The sequence below is a fragment of the Typopeltis vanoorti genome, chromosome 24 (genome assembly GCF_054136105.1).
Source record: "Typopeltis vanoorti isolate ZY-2024b chromosome 24, IOZ_Tvanoo_1.0, whole genome shotgun sequence".
Taxonomy (NCBI): Eukaryota; Metazoa; Arthropoda; class Arachnida; order Uropygi; family Thelyphonidae; genus Typopeltis; species Typopeltis vanoorti.
The window spans coordinates 16,691,267-16,708,959 of record NC_143572.1 but is presented as its reverse complement, the minus strand read 5'-3'; the positions used below and the strand labels follow the sequence as shown (position 1 = coordinate 16,708,959).

At 34.7% G+C, this 17,693-nt stretch overlaps 1 protein-coding gene across 2 annotated transcripts in view; it reads left to right on the top strand.

The window, feature by feature from the left end:
- LOC150092957 (cartilage oligomeric matrix protein-like) overlaps positions 1 to 17,693 on the top strand; it is a 92,423-nt gene that overhangs the window by 30,353 nt on the left and 44,377 nt on the right. For both annotated transcript variants that reach the window (XM_090413404.1, XM_090413405.1), the window contains exons 4-12: positions 202 to 352; positions 2,064 to 2,143; positions 3,666 to 3,720; positions 3,814 to 3,969; positions 9,734 to 9,957; positions 13,319 to 13,462; positions 15,095 to 15,169; positions 15,844 to 15,996; positions 16,250 to 16,354. In XM_090413404.1, the coding sequence (XP_090269530.1) occupies positions 202 to 352; positions 2,064 to 2,143; positions 3,666 to 3,720; positions 3,814 to 3,969; positions 9,734 to 9,957; positions 13,319 to 13,462; positions 15,095 to 15,169; positions 15,844 to 15,996; positions 16,250 to 16,354 (1,143 nt within the window). The remainder of the gene's footprint in view (positions 1 to 201; positions 353 to 2,063; positions 2,144 to 3,665; positions 3,721 to 3,813; positions 3,970 to 9,733; positions 9,958 to 13,318; positions 13,463 to 15,094; positions 15,170 to 15,843; positions 15,997 to 16,249; positions 16,355 to 17,693) is intronic.

The window sequence follows — 17,693 nt, the reverse complement described above, 5'->3', positions numbered from 1 at the left end:
GAGTGGAACCTAGGTCATTTCAACTAAAGGACTTCCTCGAAACCTCGAAATCAGAATTTTGATTTTATACTTTTTTATTCTCTCTTTCTATATTCAATGTGATTTAGTTTTAACCAATGAAGTTTTAAATCATTAATGATCTTAACATATGAACATACGTAAACAATAAATATATACTTCAGTAGATATTTCTTATATTAGGATCGAGATAAAAAGGTCAATATGACAATACTCGTGAATATCACTCTAGAGAGAGCCTTAAGAGAGATAGGATGCATTAACAACAACAACAACAACAACAACAATATTCAACATACGCAGCCTCTTCATAAAGTCTATTACAATGGAGAAGGTAAGTTTTTCCATCAAATTACTTCTGCTATTAAATCAGGCATGCAATTTATTTGGAATCCTGCACACGTTACAGTTAACTAAGTAAAAATAATCATGTAACCCAAATCAAATTTAAGATTCTTATATTTTCTAATTAAAAAACTTAATAATTGATTTTATAAAATGTAATTATTCTTTACTTAGTTATATGTAATTGGTATTAAAGGTATTAGTGGATAATTTAGTTTACAAAACTAATTAGCATGGCGAATATAACAAAAGGTTTTGTACGCAATCTTCATAATGCGTGTGATTGAAGTATGGATATCAGGGGATGGATTTTTTTTTAATGAATAGGGAAAAAAAGTCTATTAGTTTTGGAGTGATTCTTAATCTCCTTTGTTTGCCCAACAATTTAAATTCGTTGTTTGGGTAATTCGTTGGTTTACTCAAGAGAAGAAGAGAAAATAATCCTCGAAAGAAAGAAGTTCTTGAAAATCTAATTACAAAAAGAAACGTGACTTTGCTCTTCAGAGGTCAGTGCTCGTTCTAGTGGCGTTTCCAGAGTGCTAATCATTTAGCAAGAAGGTCTGTCGATGATACCGAACACGCCTTGTCAGTAAGAGTAATGCAATATCTGCTGCTACAATAAGTTTCTGAAAGTGGCATTTCTACATTATAAGGAACGGCGGTGGCGATTAGGTTAAAAGTTTTATTTCTTGTTTGTTTCTAATAATTTGGTTAACAGTAAAAGCTAAGTGGTTACGTTCATTCCCAGAGGTGCTATTTCGGTCTACAAAGGAAATAATGATGGTTTTAGAAATAAAGATTAGAAATAGCAGATGAGACAAATTAGTAGATAGATCGGATAAAATTTTACCACAAACCTATACGGCGTTCATTTCTTTACTTTTAGGAAGAGCATTTTTTTGAAAGTATATGAGGTAAACTACAGGCAATTAACAACATTTCTATATATAAGCATTCTGATGAGGAGCAAAATTATCTTAGGCCTATGGGCATCTCAAAAAATGTATAAAGAACTCGTTCTTCCAACAACAAGACACCTCATTGGTTGTACTCAATGCTATCCAACAGTACAGTAACGATGGTATGAAGCACCTGCAGCAAGTGTCTAACTTGCGCCCCCCCCAACCCAAAAATGACAAAAATTTTGAAAAAAATCAAATGTAACAAGTTAAATTTTACTAAATGCAATGTGTTAAATACTTACTATTAACCCCATCAAAATGAGTTGCAGAATTTGTGTCTAAAGAGGCGTATTGCCAAAATTTAAAAATACAATGTAAAATAGCCGATTTTTATTTAAAAATACAATATAAAACAGCGGACTTTTATATCTATTTATTTATTTTTATTATTTTAATTTTTTACGTTTTGCGCCCCAAACCTAGTTGCGCCGTGGCGGGCGCCTCTTTCGCCATGCCCTCGTTACAGCACTGCTATCCAACTTCGATGGTCCATCCAGAGTTTTTTTCACTTTAATGTTAGCTTCAAAAATTAATTAGCAAAGTTGCGCGTAACCTCCAGCAACTGGACATTATTTTTGTAAGAACATGCGTTGTTCTTCGAAAGTTGCACAAACAATCACAAATGCTGGGATTACAATTTGTTAGTACACATCATTTATATCCCCCGATGAATTCATAAGAGACTAAGTTGCAATTTAATCACTGTTCGACTACTTACTCGGTGATTATTTCTTTCAGACCAACAAGATCTCCTTGTAGAAACACTAGCAGAGCTGACGGCAGCAGTCCGAGAACTACGAAAGAATATGGATCTCCAGGTATGGTGCTCTTTTAGGATCTATCCTCCGATCTTCATTGAAGATGTACATTGCGCTAACCCTAATTCTAAAAATGTGTTTCTAAATGTGGTCAAGCGTCTGATACGCAGCCGATTTCAGAATATCAGGCTGTCCATATCAAGCAACCAATGTATTTGTTATTAGATGACAACCCCTCCTTCGGTCCTTTATTTTGAACCTTGAGACGTTACTGCATTATTTTCTCTAGAATCTGGTTGAAGTTTCTCGATTTATTGTCGATTTGATACCCAAACAATTAAATTTTATTTATTTTTCTTTTTTATTATCATCTCTAATTTCACTGAATGCAATTCCAGATGTGATTTTAAATGTTTTAATGTTTTATAATACGAAAACAGCACCATCCCATTAAAATAAATGGAATCGAAATGCCCTTCTCAATTTCTATTAAACGAATAACACAAAGGTAGGGTTGTAGCTGCACTTTGTTCGACATAAATCTCCGAATCCAAAAGGATTAAAGGATATTATTTCTTGCTCACTAATGTATTTCCAGATAAATCCTCAAATTCCGGGGGATTCGTAGGTAATCTCTTCTGTAATTCGGTTTTTAAATCGAAGTACGGAATTCAGTTTTTCTCAGTAATAGCTTCAAAGAGTACTACGAATAAGATTTTTATGTACTTTTGTCCTCTTTCGGCACTTTAAACTCATTCGTGGATGTATCAACAAAACAAAACATTAAGTTTTGCTATCGCTTTCGTGCATTGTGTTTATCTAGAAATCGTTGAGAGAACATTTGATAGGAAAATGTGCAATCATATTTCAGATTTATCAAATTGTTTATCTTGGAATCTGTAGCATCGAATAAACATCATGGAAATTTATTTACAATGATCTTGCAGAAGAAAGTTGCAGTGAAGAAATGATCTAAGAAACAGTTTGCTATATATTTGGACAGATTTAGGAATCTCCTTCTCCAAAGAAACACGTGAGAAAACGAAACTCATTATTCTTTTTTTCTCAGCGTATCCCCAGGAAATCTATTCATTTCTTCCAGGTGTCGCTGTGTTGACCATGAAGCCATAATTATTCGTCTGCAAACTGTAGATCGATCATACGGATTTCAAATGTAACTTTATAGTTATAGGCAACATGGATTCGCAGATTCTTGAAGCTGTTTATGAGAATAATCGAGTCTAGACTGGAGAACCGCAATGCTGAACACACTTCCATTTAGAGTGATTCGCAAAGAATCAAAAACTACCGATTTCGGTCATCATTCCCGTCATCTTCTCAGTGTACCATTTGTTCATAATTTTTTAAAACAATAAATTACTCTTATTTCGTAATTTATAGTTCACTTAAATTGAGTTTAAAAACCTATAAACTGTTTTCAATAACGTCATTTTATGACCAGGTTTGAATACTTTTGAAATGCAAACATTTTATCGTCTTTGGATTTAAGATTTTTAAAGGGTTTATGAGTAATGATTTGAAATCCCCTGAAACCAACGAAATTTCGAACTCTTTTTTTCAGATGAGGGAAACGCGACTGCTGAGGGAGACCCTTGAGCGTTGTGAGATGTGCCGAAGTAAGTTGATAAATCTCTTCATTAATTGATGCATTTTTTAATTAGAAGTGTTCTAATCTTGTAACAATTTTCAATCTTTATGTCCTATTTTAGTCAGAAGAACTTGTCGTGATAAGCCATGCTTTCCCGGTGTCTCGTGTGAAGACACACCTAATGGGTTTAGGTGTGGAGCTTGTCCGAGAGGCTTCTCTGGAGATGGGATCAACTGTAAACCACTAATAACTTGCGCGGATCGCCCCTGTTTCCCTGGTAAGTTAAAACTTTTAAACCTTGTTTCTCTCACTTAACGATAACATGTTTAAGTTCATACATGCAGATATATATTAAAGATTTCTAATATGATATATGTTTATCTGCAATGAGCGCTCACGCACTTAGTTACCGAAGCAACTAATGTTATAAGAAGTATATTATTTGCCTCCTTTTGGAATGAAATCCCCCCCCCTCAAGTTTTAGAAGTAGAAAAAACCTTTATTATCCATTCACTCAGTCTTCCTAGGCGGATTCGAACAAAGGTGAAGCACCTAACTCAGGGGAATCGTCAATACTGATTGAATTGCTGAGACTACATGGACGTATTACAATAGTATAATCTCATATTTATATTTTATTCCAGGTGTAATTAAAGTCCATAAAAACGAACATTTTGTTAGGAATCAGCTTATTGTGTGTCATTCGCAATAATATTCAACTGAATTTAGCATTGCATGGTATTTGGATATTTCATCATCTTACATGAGATAAAGTTGAGAACGACTAATTTTACAAATGCATCGCCATGAAAATGAGAATACGGCTGTATTAATACTATAACTAGTGTGGCTGCCATAGATGTATGCATTTCTTCATGGTAATTTCTTCTCCAGTTTTTATGCAAACAAATATATTTTCAAGCATCTTAAACTTGGCCTGCCTCAGTTAAGATGTGAAGACACTAAAAACTCTTATTTTTTCCTCGTTAACCAGATCGCTTTGTATTTTCTTGCACTGATTAGCTGAACACTTAACTAATGATCATCAAGACACCATTTACTGTGTATACTTCCTTTATAAATGCTGGCAAGATAACATAGCATTTAGGATTATTGACTTGCTAAACTTTAGGAAATCACTTATGAAAATTATAAAAAGATATATGAGGGGGGGACTCACTAAAGCCCATGCAATTAGTAGTGTAAGAATTTAAAAACCGGGAAAGTCTTGTAAAATATACCAGGTAGAACAGTTCATCAATGTCACCAAAAAATAGCAGTGAAGTTATGTGGACGCACACAACAGAGCATCAGAACTGTCATGTGTAGAATGTTTCATATAGTAGTCGTAGGCTATGCTTATTGAAATTTAGATATAGGTTGCGTTTGCATACGTTTCGTACGAAAACTTACTGAAGAGTATTTTTTTTTTTTTATTATCCCATGGTATTATTACACCAGATCATAGAGGTGAAGTTCATGTATTTTATACAGCACCTTTTCTGAGTTGTTATAGAGTTCACATTTGGAAATATTCATACAGTTTAGCAAATGCATTGGTGATGCTTCCTCGATGTTACAGATTTTGCAGGTGGGGAAGATTTTTATGCCATTGCTAAACTTGATTGGTCTTGAGGCGAGAGATCATGGTAGTGGCACTGCGATTAAACTTGGAGTTGATGGTAGCTCCTGGATTTTCTGCTGAGTACCAGTGGTGAGTCATGGCCTGAATAATTGTTCTTTTTATGTTTTCTTTTTGGGTGGTTTTAAAAAGATCGAAATCTGTGATATCACTTGATGTTGCGGCCATTTTTGCTACTTCATCTGCAGTTTCATTTCCCTTTAATCCCACATGGGATGGGATCCATTGGAAGATTATTTCGGAATCCTTATGTAGTTTGTTTATGTTTTTGCTATGTCTCTAAGTATTTCTTGATGGCTAGTGTAGCAGTTCTTAATAGCTTGAAGGGCTGCTAGGAATCTGTGAAAAATATAAACTCCGGGTTTTGTTTCTCCAAATGTTGCAGTGCTGTGTTAATGGCTATTAATTCTGCATGGTATGAGTTGCATCTAATACTGTTAGTTGTTTTTAGTTCTATATTATGAAAGAGCCATAGATGAGTATGCCACTCCCAGAATTGCCATTTGGATTTTTGGAGCCATCTGTGTAGATCTTTATTGAGTCAGGTCCATATTCCATTATTTTTGAAAGGGCTAATGATCTCAAGATTTCAGGGTTTTCTAGGCTTTTTTTTCTCATGTTTCCCTATTTCAGAGTTGATAACTATATTTTCCTGTCTTGATTTGGAGGAAATGCTGGGTAGTCGGCTATTTATTTGGACAATCCAAGGGAATGTTATTTTCTATGATTTCATGCATTGTTGATTTTTTCATTATTCTGTTTGTTGATTTCCAGTTTTTAAAAAGTTCACTTGTTCTATGATGTGCAAGGTTGGCTCTTTTTTCTACAAATTTGATAAGATTTTCTTGCCACCTAATTTTTATAGGAACAAGGTTGGATTCGAATTCTGCTATTTTTCCAGGAGTTGTATTCCTTAGTCCACATATGATTTTAGCTGCATTTTTCTGAATTTTTATAAATTTGTCTAAACTGATTTGTGATGTTTGCATCCAGATTGGCGAAGCATATTCCATTATGGGACGGATAATAGATGTACATGTGACTTTTAAGGTTTTAGCATCGGCTTCCCACTGTTTACTTGAGATACTTTTCATGATATTTAGTCTTTTTTTTGCTCTGACTGCAACATTGGTTATATGTTTATTGAAGCTTAGCGATGGATCCAAAGTAACTCCAAGGTATTTGGGATTTTCATTAAATGTAATTAGTTGACTGTTTAGCTTAAACTTTGGTCTCCACTTTCTGAGGTGGTTATTAATAGTAAAAACATATATTTCTGATTTAGTGGGGTTAATTTTGATTTTTTGGTTTTCAGTGTATGTAGCTAAACTTTCAATGCTTTGTTTAAGTTACTTTCTGCTATTTCTAGGTTGTTGTGAGCTGATAATAGGACCAAATCATCAGCAAACATAGCTATCTTTGTTTCTTTATTTATAGTTTTATCTAAGTCATTTAAGTAGATGGAAAAAAAGAGTGGGCTCAAAATGCTACCTTGAGGAAGTCCCTGTCTTATTTTTACTTTCTTGGAAAAGGTATTATTTATTTTAACTCGAATTGTTCTATTTCTTAGAAAGTCATAGATCCTATTAAGAACTTTCCCTTCTATTCCAATATGACAGAGTTTGGAAAAGAGTTTCTTCCTCCACACCTTGTCAAAAGCATTGCTAAAATCTATAAAAGTTGCAATGTTGGATTTGGTAGGTTTGGTCTGGAAGTTATCTTGAATTGTTTGGGTTAAGTAGAAAAGTTGATCAGTTGTTGAGTGATTTCTTCTAAAGGCAGCCTGAAAATGTGGTAGTATACTATTTTTGTTTAGATAGTAATTCAAACGTTGGAGTATCATTTTTTCCATTAAGTTGCCTGGAATTGAAGTCAGTGAAATTGGTCTATAACTTCCTGGTTGGGCTTGCGGTTTGTTAGGCTTTTAGATTGGTATGATTGTGGCTGTCTTCCAGTCTTTCAGAACTTTTCCTTGTTTTAGGCTATTGTTGTATAGGCGAAGTAGCCAATCTAGGATTAGGGAAGGAAGATGTTTCATCATAATTCCTTGTATGTTATCTGGTCGACATGCTTTTTTTATATCTGGTCTCTCCAAGGCATCTCCCAATTCGGAGATTGTAAATGGATCTCAGAATAATTTGTTTTTATATTTTGGGGAGTTTGCAGCATTTTTCTGCTGTCGAGCCTGTTTTGATATTTGATGGTCTTTCCTAGTATTCATCTCTAGTTTGCTTATATTTTGAAAATGAAAGGCCAAGGTATTTGAGATCTCCCTATCTCCAATTTTGATATTTCCATCTGGATATTTTAGCGCGTTAGTCTCATTTGCCTTTGGTAGGTCTCTTTTTAAATTAGCAGTCAGTTTCTAAAGTTTGGTATCTGAAGTGTTTGGATTTAAGTTGTGGCAAAATTCGTACCACCTAGTTCTTTGCAATATATTGTACTTTTGTTTAATTTCAGCATTTATCTTGTTGTACTCGATCCTGGTTTCTGGAGAGCTTCCAATTTTTAATATGTTAAATAATTCATTTCTTTTAGTTATTTTACTGGCAAGTTCCTGGTGGACCTTTGTGTAGTTTGAAATAACTTTTCTCGTGTAACCCTTTGGGATACTTTTCTTTGCTGCATTTAGGATAGTAATCTTCCAAGTTATATAGTCTTTGTCTAATTGTCTAAGTCATCATGGCATGTGTGATCTTTCAGCATTTTACTTACTTTATCCTTGTATTTCTCCCAATTTGCCTTCTGGAAGTTCCAATGATATTTTCTTTTTGGGGTGGGTCTAGTCATTTTTGGGTTCAGATTGATTAATATTGGCGTATGATCGCTTCCTACTGGTCCCAAAAACAGACCAAATAGCTTTGTCGTGAAGATCAGGAGACACCGCAGTGATATCCAGGGTATCTTTTGTACCATAAGAATGAGACAGATAAGTAGGTTCTCCACTGTTGAGAGTTAATAGTCCTCTTTCATCTAAGAAATTACTTAGGTTTTCTCCTCTTGGGTTTATTTCCTCAGAACCCCATAACAGGTGTTTGCTATTCATGTCTCCTAAGATAATGGAGTTTTCTTCAATGAGATGGGATAGGTTGGAAAGATTTGGTCCAGGTTTGTCAGGAGGATGATAACAATTGAATATGAATGGCTTTTTACTTGGTTCCAGTATTTAGATTCCTTGTATTTCAGTTCCTTCTGAAACTATATCTAACTGAACAACTTTATATGACAAGTTTCTGATTAGTGTCAGAAGCCCTCCTTTATTTTGGTCCGTGAGCCTATCTTGTCTTATGATTTCATAGTTTTTAATGTTTAGTTTGTTGGTTTGTCGAAGTTTGGTTTCCTGGATTCAGATAAATTCAGCATCATGTTTGTCAGCTAGTAGTAATAGTTCATTTAGTTTTTTCTTTGCTTGCTGGCGTAACGATACCATTTAAATTACATTGGATGATATTGATATTTCTTGTAATGGGTGGAATGATTCGCTCATTTCCCAACTCTGACATCATTTCCAAATCAAGAGTCGTGTCGGCTACCCCGTACGCGGTAGCATAAGTATAATCACTGAAATTTGTCTCCATGACGGGGACATTAAGTTATACTTAATGGTTAGTATTATCCTTCCGACTTACATACAGTTCTCGAGTTCTTCGGTATTAACAGGTGTTTACACACCTGTTTTTTTATTTCTTTTTTATTTTTTTTATTTTACTGCAGAGTAAAAAACAAAATTAAATGCATCGCGAATTTAAAATAAAGTATCATATCAATAGTCGACAATTTTCAGTTAGAGCTGTTGAAGATAGTTAAATCACCGTGGACGAAGACTAATTAAATGGTTAATTATTAAAATAATAATTTTTAACCATTTAATGGTTAAAAATTCTTTGATGAAGACAGTGTCGCAACATATTATGATCAGTTTGTTTACTATTAAATTCAAGTGAGATATTACATATGAAGCATCTTTATTAAGCCTGCCATTCCATTTGGATAACGTACTTGGTATACTGTATTTATTTTACACTGATATCACGCGGCTTGGAATGTTTACCGACAGTTTCTTTCCGGCTGCTTTGCTACTCATTACTGCTGGTCTTACAGCATCAGCTGCTTCTGTAAGTCCAGCCAGTATAAATAATAATCCCGTACTTAACATGATTAATAATGTTGAAAGCAGAGATTTCGCATTTGGTAGATAAACTATTCCAGTATTCGATGGATGACGCTTGGCGTACACTCCGGAACCAGAACATACTATTAAAAATAAAAGACATTTTTAATAACAAATAATATAATTTTTGTATAAAAATGTTTATAAAAATGTCTTGTGTGTTATTTTTATATGTTTCATTCCACTGTTTTTTCGATGTGTTCACCATTTTGTTTTTCTCTCATTTAGGAGTGCGTTGTTTTGAACTAGACAATGGAAGCTACAGATGTGGTCCCTGTCCTGCCGGGTATTCTGGTAATGGCGTTATCTGCAAACCTTCTATTCGCTGTTCAGATAATCCTTGTTTCCCAGGAGTCCGATGCATGAATGTCGAGTCTGGTCTTGGATTCTTATGCGGACCATGTCCTGAGGGATACACTGGAAATGGGACTCACTGTTCTGATATAGACGAGGTAAACGAAAGACAGAAAATCATTTCACCGATCTTACTTGCCGTGATAATCGAGATGAGAAATATTTGTGTGTGGATCTGTTGAGTGGATATGAGTGGAAGAGCAATTCTCGTGGCCCATGTTATATAGCTTGCAATTCTCAGGCAGTGATGTCATTGTTTTATCAGTTTGGATTATTTTGAAATGTCGTGTTAAACGCATCTGTCCTTAATGAAACAAAGCGATTCTAGCGTGTTTTTCTAATAATAATAAAAGTTAAAATTCGCAAAAAAAAAAAAATCTAGAGCGATAATTGTTAATTTAATGAAATAATACAAATTGAGAATGTAATGTTGCAGGGGGGGGAAAAACATCTTCCAATTACGGATGTAAACTTCTCGAATCTTTGGGATTTACATCAACTCATTCTTATTTAGGGTTTAGTCGATGATTTTAAAGATCTTACAGTTCTTTAACCGCACAAATCTGAAGCAACTACGATATAATAATATGGAATGTAAATATCAGACTTACATTCCATAAGTCTGATATTTTCTGTTTATAATGTGAAAGCACATAATTTTTATATTATAGCTACTTCAAATTGGCACGCCTTGGTTACTTGCCACTTCTTGGGAGGCTTTTTATACCAGATAAGTAAACAAAAATGATTACACGGAAGAAGTCATCATCAATAAGAGGAATATGGGATTGTTTACTCTCACGGAGATATGTTGATCTACAACTTGGCATTCTTCCTGTCGTTCCCCGACACGTTCATCAAACACATTGTTGTCAAAATTACTTATGCATTGTTTTCATAATATTTTTCTGAAGCCTAATTTAGGCCTTGCTCTAATGACGCTAATTAAAATTACCAGTGGAATCTTAGCATTGGAATTCATAGAAGTTTAAGTTTCTTTTATGTCAATATATTTCTTGTTCCTTTTGACTGATATATATATGTTTTGAGACATCATAGGTCTCAAAGGCACAAAAATTTAAACAATTATAGACTAGCCCAACCTACTGGAGTTATTCGGTCCTCTATTTTTTTTTGGGGGGGGGGCTGCCTCTGTAGTATATTATAGATCTTTGGTATTGTATAGGTGAAATTACTATAAAAATAAGTAATATAATATAAATAATATAATAAAATAAAAAATATGTTTGTTTTTTATATTTATTTGATGTCTTTCTTCTTTATGAAGCATTAGGGACTAGAGTCGTTGTGGATGATACTAGATGTGGATGATGAGACGGTCTCATACGGAAGTAGGGAGTATTTTTCACCCGAAAACTCGGGTTTTTCGTCCCCCAGAACAGGAAAACCAGCCCCGTGGACACATGGATTACAGTCATGAATACGTCTCAGCCGTATGCCAGTCCAGATAAAATTGGGGGCTTGGGGAAAGCAATGGTGAACTCCCCCTAAAAATATCACCAAGAACACTTTGTGGGCAACGCCTACAAAGTCACCTACAGTCGGAAACGACTAAAAGGGAGAAACCACCATAACTTGCCTTATACCTCAATAGTCGACATATTTAACGGGGGGGGGGAGGATGGCAGAAGAAATAACAGTTTTTATGTTTTAAAATACGTCGTATAGGTTTTTTTAAAAGTTTATTGAACCGTATTAGATAGCATATTAGTAAAATTCAATTGAGTAAATAAATAATGATTCCAAAATCTGAAAGTTCCTCAAGATATGAAATTTGAATCTGTATTTCCCTTTTATAATTTGTTTTGGGAACTTTTCCCATGGCTTCAATAGTTCGTCAGTTTATTACACGTGTAGTACCATGTCAGAATCCGGGTTTTCCTTTCTCTGCAACGTTATTTTCAATTGAAGAACACTTTAGTTTAAATATTTAAACTAAAGCATTTCGTCTATCACAGAAGAGATGGAATTCAAAAAAACGCGAAAAAATCTAAGAGAGGCTCTGAGAGTACTACGCGTCCTAAGTGGAAACCAGCATAGAAAGAAACGAAACAATAAAATAAATATCTGTTTTATAGATTTTGGTCGGAAATACGCATTCTACAGACTAAATTGGGAAAAACCATTTGAATGTTGCAGGAATCGGATGGAAAGGTAGAACGCTTTAAGGCATTTTATATGAAAAAAAAAAGTGAAATCAGGTTACGGTACAACAATTTCCGAAATTACTCGAGAAAGGTCGAAGAAAATAAGAATATTTTGTTTATCCAATGTTCTTGTCGGTGTATGTAGAAATGATGAAAAAGGCAATAGAATGAAAAGGGAAGTGTATGAAAGCAGAAAGAAAGAAATTAAATACACGAACCATCACTTTAGTACTAATAAGCATACAGTAAATAAAATATAAATACATGGAAACTAGTATAATGCAGATTAAGTAAACGAAGGTAGTAAAGAACAGGTGAAAAAATATTTAAGTAATCGTAGAAATTCTATAACAAGTTTTCCATTTCAGATATCTTAATTGATGACAGTAAAATATAATGGCGAAATTAAAATATATTTAATATATATATATCTACTCTATATATATAAAAAGATAAGCCGAAATTTGAAACGTTTTTTAAGTCACGTTTTTTGTCTCTTCACCGGCATGAAACGTCCAACAAGGTGTTTGCTTTAATGAGACAACAATTTGTTGGACGTTTCAAAACAATGGAGAACCGGCTTATTAGCCCGGAACTTGAGGGGTTGGGCTCCGTAGGCGCCAGGGGGAGGAAGATCCCCCTAGTATATATATATATATATATATAATACCAAGCAATTTTATAAACTTGGTTTTAATCCTTTTTCCCAAGTAAGCAAACAGACAAGTAAGTCAAGTTTGCGCCTGAACATAGTTCAGGTCTGAACTTGACTTGTCTTACAAACTCGACTTACTTATCTGTTTGCTTACTTGGGAAAAAGGATTAAAACCAAGTTAATGAAATTGATTGGTATCTTTAACATATACTATTTTAAACACCTGTAACATGTAATTACTGCCAAATGGTTTCGAGGCAGAGTTGTTTATTTTTGCTAAGAGAGAACCGCAGATTCCGGAGGAAAATCTAACTCCAAATCTTATAGCTTTCTCATTTATGGATATTACAGTCTATTTCAAAGCTAGTATTACTGGTTGGCTCATTTCAAATTGCAACCTTGTGATTTAATAACTGTTTTGATCTTGTATGTTAGAAATGTATTATAAATTTTCAAATTATGATATTTCATGACATCAATTTATTTGCTTCTTTTGCCCACGAGACTTATCAAAACATATTTGATGATGTAGACAAGGGCTTTATTCTTTCCTTCTAAGATATATAAAATAAATCCAGTTCCAGATATAGCTTCCAAATGTGCATAGTGTTGAATGTTGTTTTTATTTTTCTTTAGTGCGATCTCGCAGAACCTTGCTTTCGTGATGTCTCGTGCAGGAACATGGCCCCAGGATACAGCTGTGGACCATGCCCCGCTGGTTATCGTACAGGCCAAGGTCTGGAGGGTGTAGGACTGGAATATGCACAGACCGTTAAACAGGTAACTTTTATTACTTTTTTTTTTGCCACTCATGGAAGATTCATATCTTTGAAAATTCATATTTGCGTATGAAAATATTATGAGATCCATTCACCCTTAAAGATAACACAGTCTAACACAATTTTTGTTGACTTTTATATGAGACTTGTTTTTTACTAATTTGGGTGCGCTGATTTCAAATATCAAACCCATTTTTCTCTATCACGTCAGGTTTTTCCTCTATGGCATTTTCTTTTTGCTAATTTGTAAGTTTTTGATAGTTTTAAGGAGGCAGTACTATTTAGAGGATCAAAAAAATCGATTTTTTAATATTATTTTCTGAAAGTATGTACTTTTAAAAATCTGTTCCTAACTTTTTATCAAAACATTCGAAAAATTCCCGAAGATATAGCCTATTATTCAAAGTGGTGCGCAGATCAGAATCGGAGCGCTCACCGCTCTCGCTTGTTAGTAAACGAATAAATGCGTAAGAACCTGCAATGGCACGTACTGGCGCTTTGAATGCGAGAGAGGCCGATAATTAGATCCATTCACGATCACGATCAATTTCACGATCGATTAACAATTGACTGATTTCGATCGTTCTTTGTCCGCTATGACGCACATAGCATTCATTTGTTTTAGGCAGTTGTCATCGCCTACTTTTCATCACCTAAATGTATCAGGTCGGTTATCGGCCTCTCTCTCGCATTCCAAGCGCCAGTACGTGCCGTTGCAGGTTCTTACGCATTTATTCGTTTACTAACAAGCGAGAGTGGTGAGCGCTCCGATTCTGATCTGCCCACCGCTTTGAATAATAGGCTATATCTTCGGGAATTTTTCGAATTTCTTGATAAAAAGTTAGGAACAGATTTTTAAAAGTACATACTTTCAGAAAATAATATTAAAAATCGATTTTTTTTGATCCTCTAAATAGTACTGCCTCCTTAAAACTATCAAACACTTACAAATTAGCAAAAAGAAAATGCCATAAAGGAAAAACCTGACGTGATAGAGAAAAATGGGTTTGATATTTGAAATCAGCGCACCCAAATTAGTAAAAAACAAGTGTTAGATCATAATCAGCAGAAAAAAATTATTTTTTGTTGGCCAGTGTAATATGTAAGTACCCTCATATTATTATTAACTACATTTGAGTAGTTATTAGGAATACATCAGTTGTTGTTTTTATTATTGTTATAAGGATTAAAGTTGATATGCTCTTCAGGGCCGAACCTATGCACACGCGAGCAAGGCTCTTGCTGGGGGCCCCGAAGTACTGTAGCGCCTTGAAAAAAAAATGAAAGTACGGCCCTGGGATTAGTGAATTGGTATTTTAATGCACACGCGAGCGAGGCTCTAGCTGGGGGCCCCGAAGTACTGTAGCGCCTTGAAAAAAAATGAAAGTACGGTCCTGGGGTTAGTGAATTGGTATTTTAAGTTGAAGTTCAAAAATTAAATTTTTGAACTTCAACTTAAAGACCATCAATATTTTATATAATCTTCAATTTATTATGATTTCAATTTGCCGTTTATATGGTTTGGACTTGATAATAAATCGAACAAACTGTGGTGCCATTTACTATCTTCTCGGTAGCTCTTTTAGGCAACGATGAAGCTATTACATCAAACTTCGTTTTTCTTTTCTTTCAGACTTGTTACGACATCAACGAATGCGAAGAAAACAATGGAGGATGTGTGCCTCATTCCCGCTGCCACAACACACAGGTGAGTTTAATGCCTCAGCTACGGTATAATCTGCTCGTTAACTTAAAATGTGGTAGTTTTCTTTCTTTCCGGTTGTTATTTCTCAAGAAAGAAATGCGTTTCGATATTTCACTTCTCCCGAGAGACATTTGAAACAGATAACATAATGATAAGAATAAAGAAGTGAAAATAAAGATATTGACTAAGCCATTCTTGCACCGCAAAAGAAAAGAACCAAAAAAAAACTTACAGAACATTCACAGAACTGTTTTTAAACAAAGGACAAAACTACGAATGCATCTAATAACACTGCAATAAGCTGGTGTGTGTGTGTGTGTGTGTGTGTGTGTGCGTGCGCGCGCGCGCGCGCGGCTGGAGAGAAGACAGATGGTCGTATGGAGAGAACGATATTTTTAATATTCTCTCTCTCTCTCTCTCTCTCTCTCTCTCTCTCTCTGTATTCGTATAACTCCCTCCGCTTTGGTTTAATGGATTTTGTTTAAATTAGGTATCTGAAATCTTTACTAAAATTTCATTTATTTTTTTCTCAATAGCCTATTGTTCAAAATATTTCAATGAAATCTTTCATATTGTATAAAAAGTTGTATTTATTAACGATTGGTTACTTCCATATTATTGTTTGATATTTCACATTGAATTATAAGTTTTTAAACTTTTTTTTTTCAACTTTCCAGGGTTCATTCCGATGTGGCAACTGTGTTGAAGGATATTTTGGCAACCAAACAATGGGCTGTCATCCACACCCAGGTTCTTGTCCTGACGGCACTATCTGTGACCCTAATGCCCAGTGTACATTACGAAGAGGTTATTCCAACTATCAATGTCGAGTATGTAAATTTGATGTATACATTTTTATTACGTTATAAGCGGATTACTGTGTTATCATATTTCATAGTATACTGAGAAATAATATTCCGATTTCACTCTCCGGTCACGTATTTTTTTTTTACTCATAAAAAATAACAGTGCCGACATAACGACGGCTTGTTGTATCGGCACTGTTTGTAAATCGCATCATTTTGCATCATTTTTGTTTTCTTTTCACTTTCCTCTCTGAATTTTCATATCTTTCATAACTAGTGTCGTATTGGATGGGCAGGTGATGGCAAAGTGTGTGGACCAGATAGTGATCTTGATGGATGGCCAGACTACAATTTGAATTGCAATGGTCCTCGCTGTAGGGCGGTAAGTAATATTTCTCTTTCTACACGTACACACACGATAGACTGCCCTGATAATATATTAGAACATATTATCAAATGATAACGTTTCTATTAAGATTAATAATTGTTTCTAAAATTTTAATAACACTGAATGCATATAATTTTATTTGTGAATTGCATGATCATTCGCAAATCCATTTACTAAGAGCTCCGTGAACTCTGAAACGGATTATTAAAAAAACAAATCCGCTAACGCCTTTTATTTCCCAAATAGAGTAGACCGGGGAGTTTAGCCTTATCTAACCTTTGAAGATGAAGGATAGTTAATCAGATATATCTGGCCTAAAATATCAATGATCTTAAACGGCATCCACTGAAAAGAGTGGGATAGATAACTTCCACCATCTCGTAGTCCCAACTATAACACAATATATTGTTTGTAATAGCATGGATGTTCTACGGTCGATTTTCTTAAGTTGCGAGACTAGAAGCTCGAATTTCTGGGACTGTTTGCCCCTGCCAGAGATTGACTAACTCGGAAACTGAGAAAAGGTCTAGAAAAAGTTCTTTAGCAAGTAAAAATGAACTTAGAACACTCTTTCTTTGGGCGACTTAGCGCTATGGATGCAAACTTCATTTTAACAATACACAGGTCTCTCTGATTATTATTATTATTATTATCAGGCTTTACTATGGGACACTACTACATGTAACACTACTAACAAATATGTTAGCGATCTTCCTTATATTTGTAAATGGGAAACTGGAGTACCCAAAGGAAAACCAATCTCACAGCCATAGCCCGAAACCGACGTACTTCAGCTCTGGGCTAAACAAATAAACAAACAAAACAAAAAAGTTGCAAATACGATGTTTCAGAGGTTTCATGATGGAGATGCTGAGGATAATCAGTGGAGGAACAAGAATTTTTTACATAATGGAGAACTTGATGGAATGATAAGAAGCCGCGGCCTCATTCTAGTAGATGCCAACTTGATTCATATTCATTTGACGAACTTTTTTTAGTGGCATGGAAGGTTAGGACTCATCTTCAAAAAAAAGCACATCATAGTTTAGACGTAGGAAACGATAAGTAGAAACTTTAAATAAATAAAATCAGTTAAATGTTTTTTTAAAAAAATGTGTGCTGCTCAAATGTTTGCATTAGTGAGCAATGAATGGAATCACATTTGTTGATTTCGCAATTGCGTTTTTTGATTGGTAATCGCAGACATAGCGAAGAATTCCTTCGATTTTGTAAATGTGAACAGGATGCAGTTTTGATCGTGATAGAACCGCATGAAAAGTCACGTCAAACATGTGGGGAAATCGAGAACTGAGAAGCAAACAGTGCGAAAACG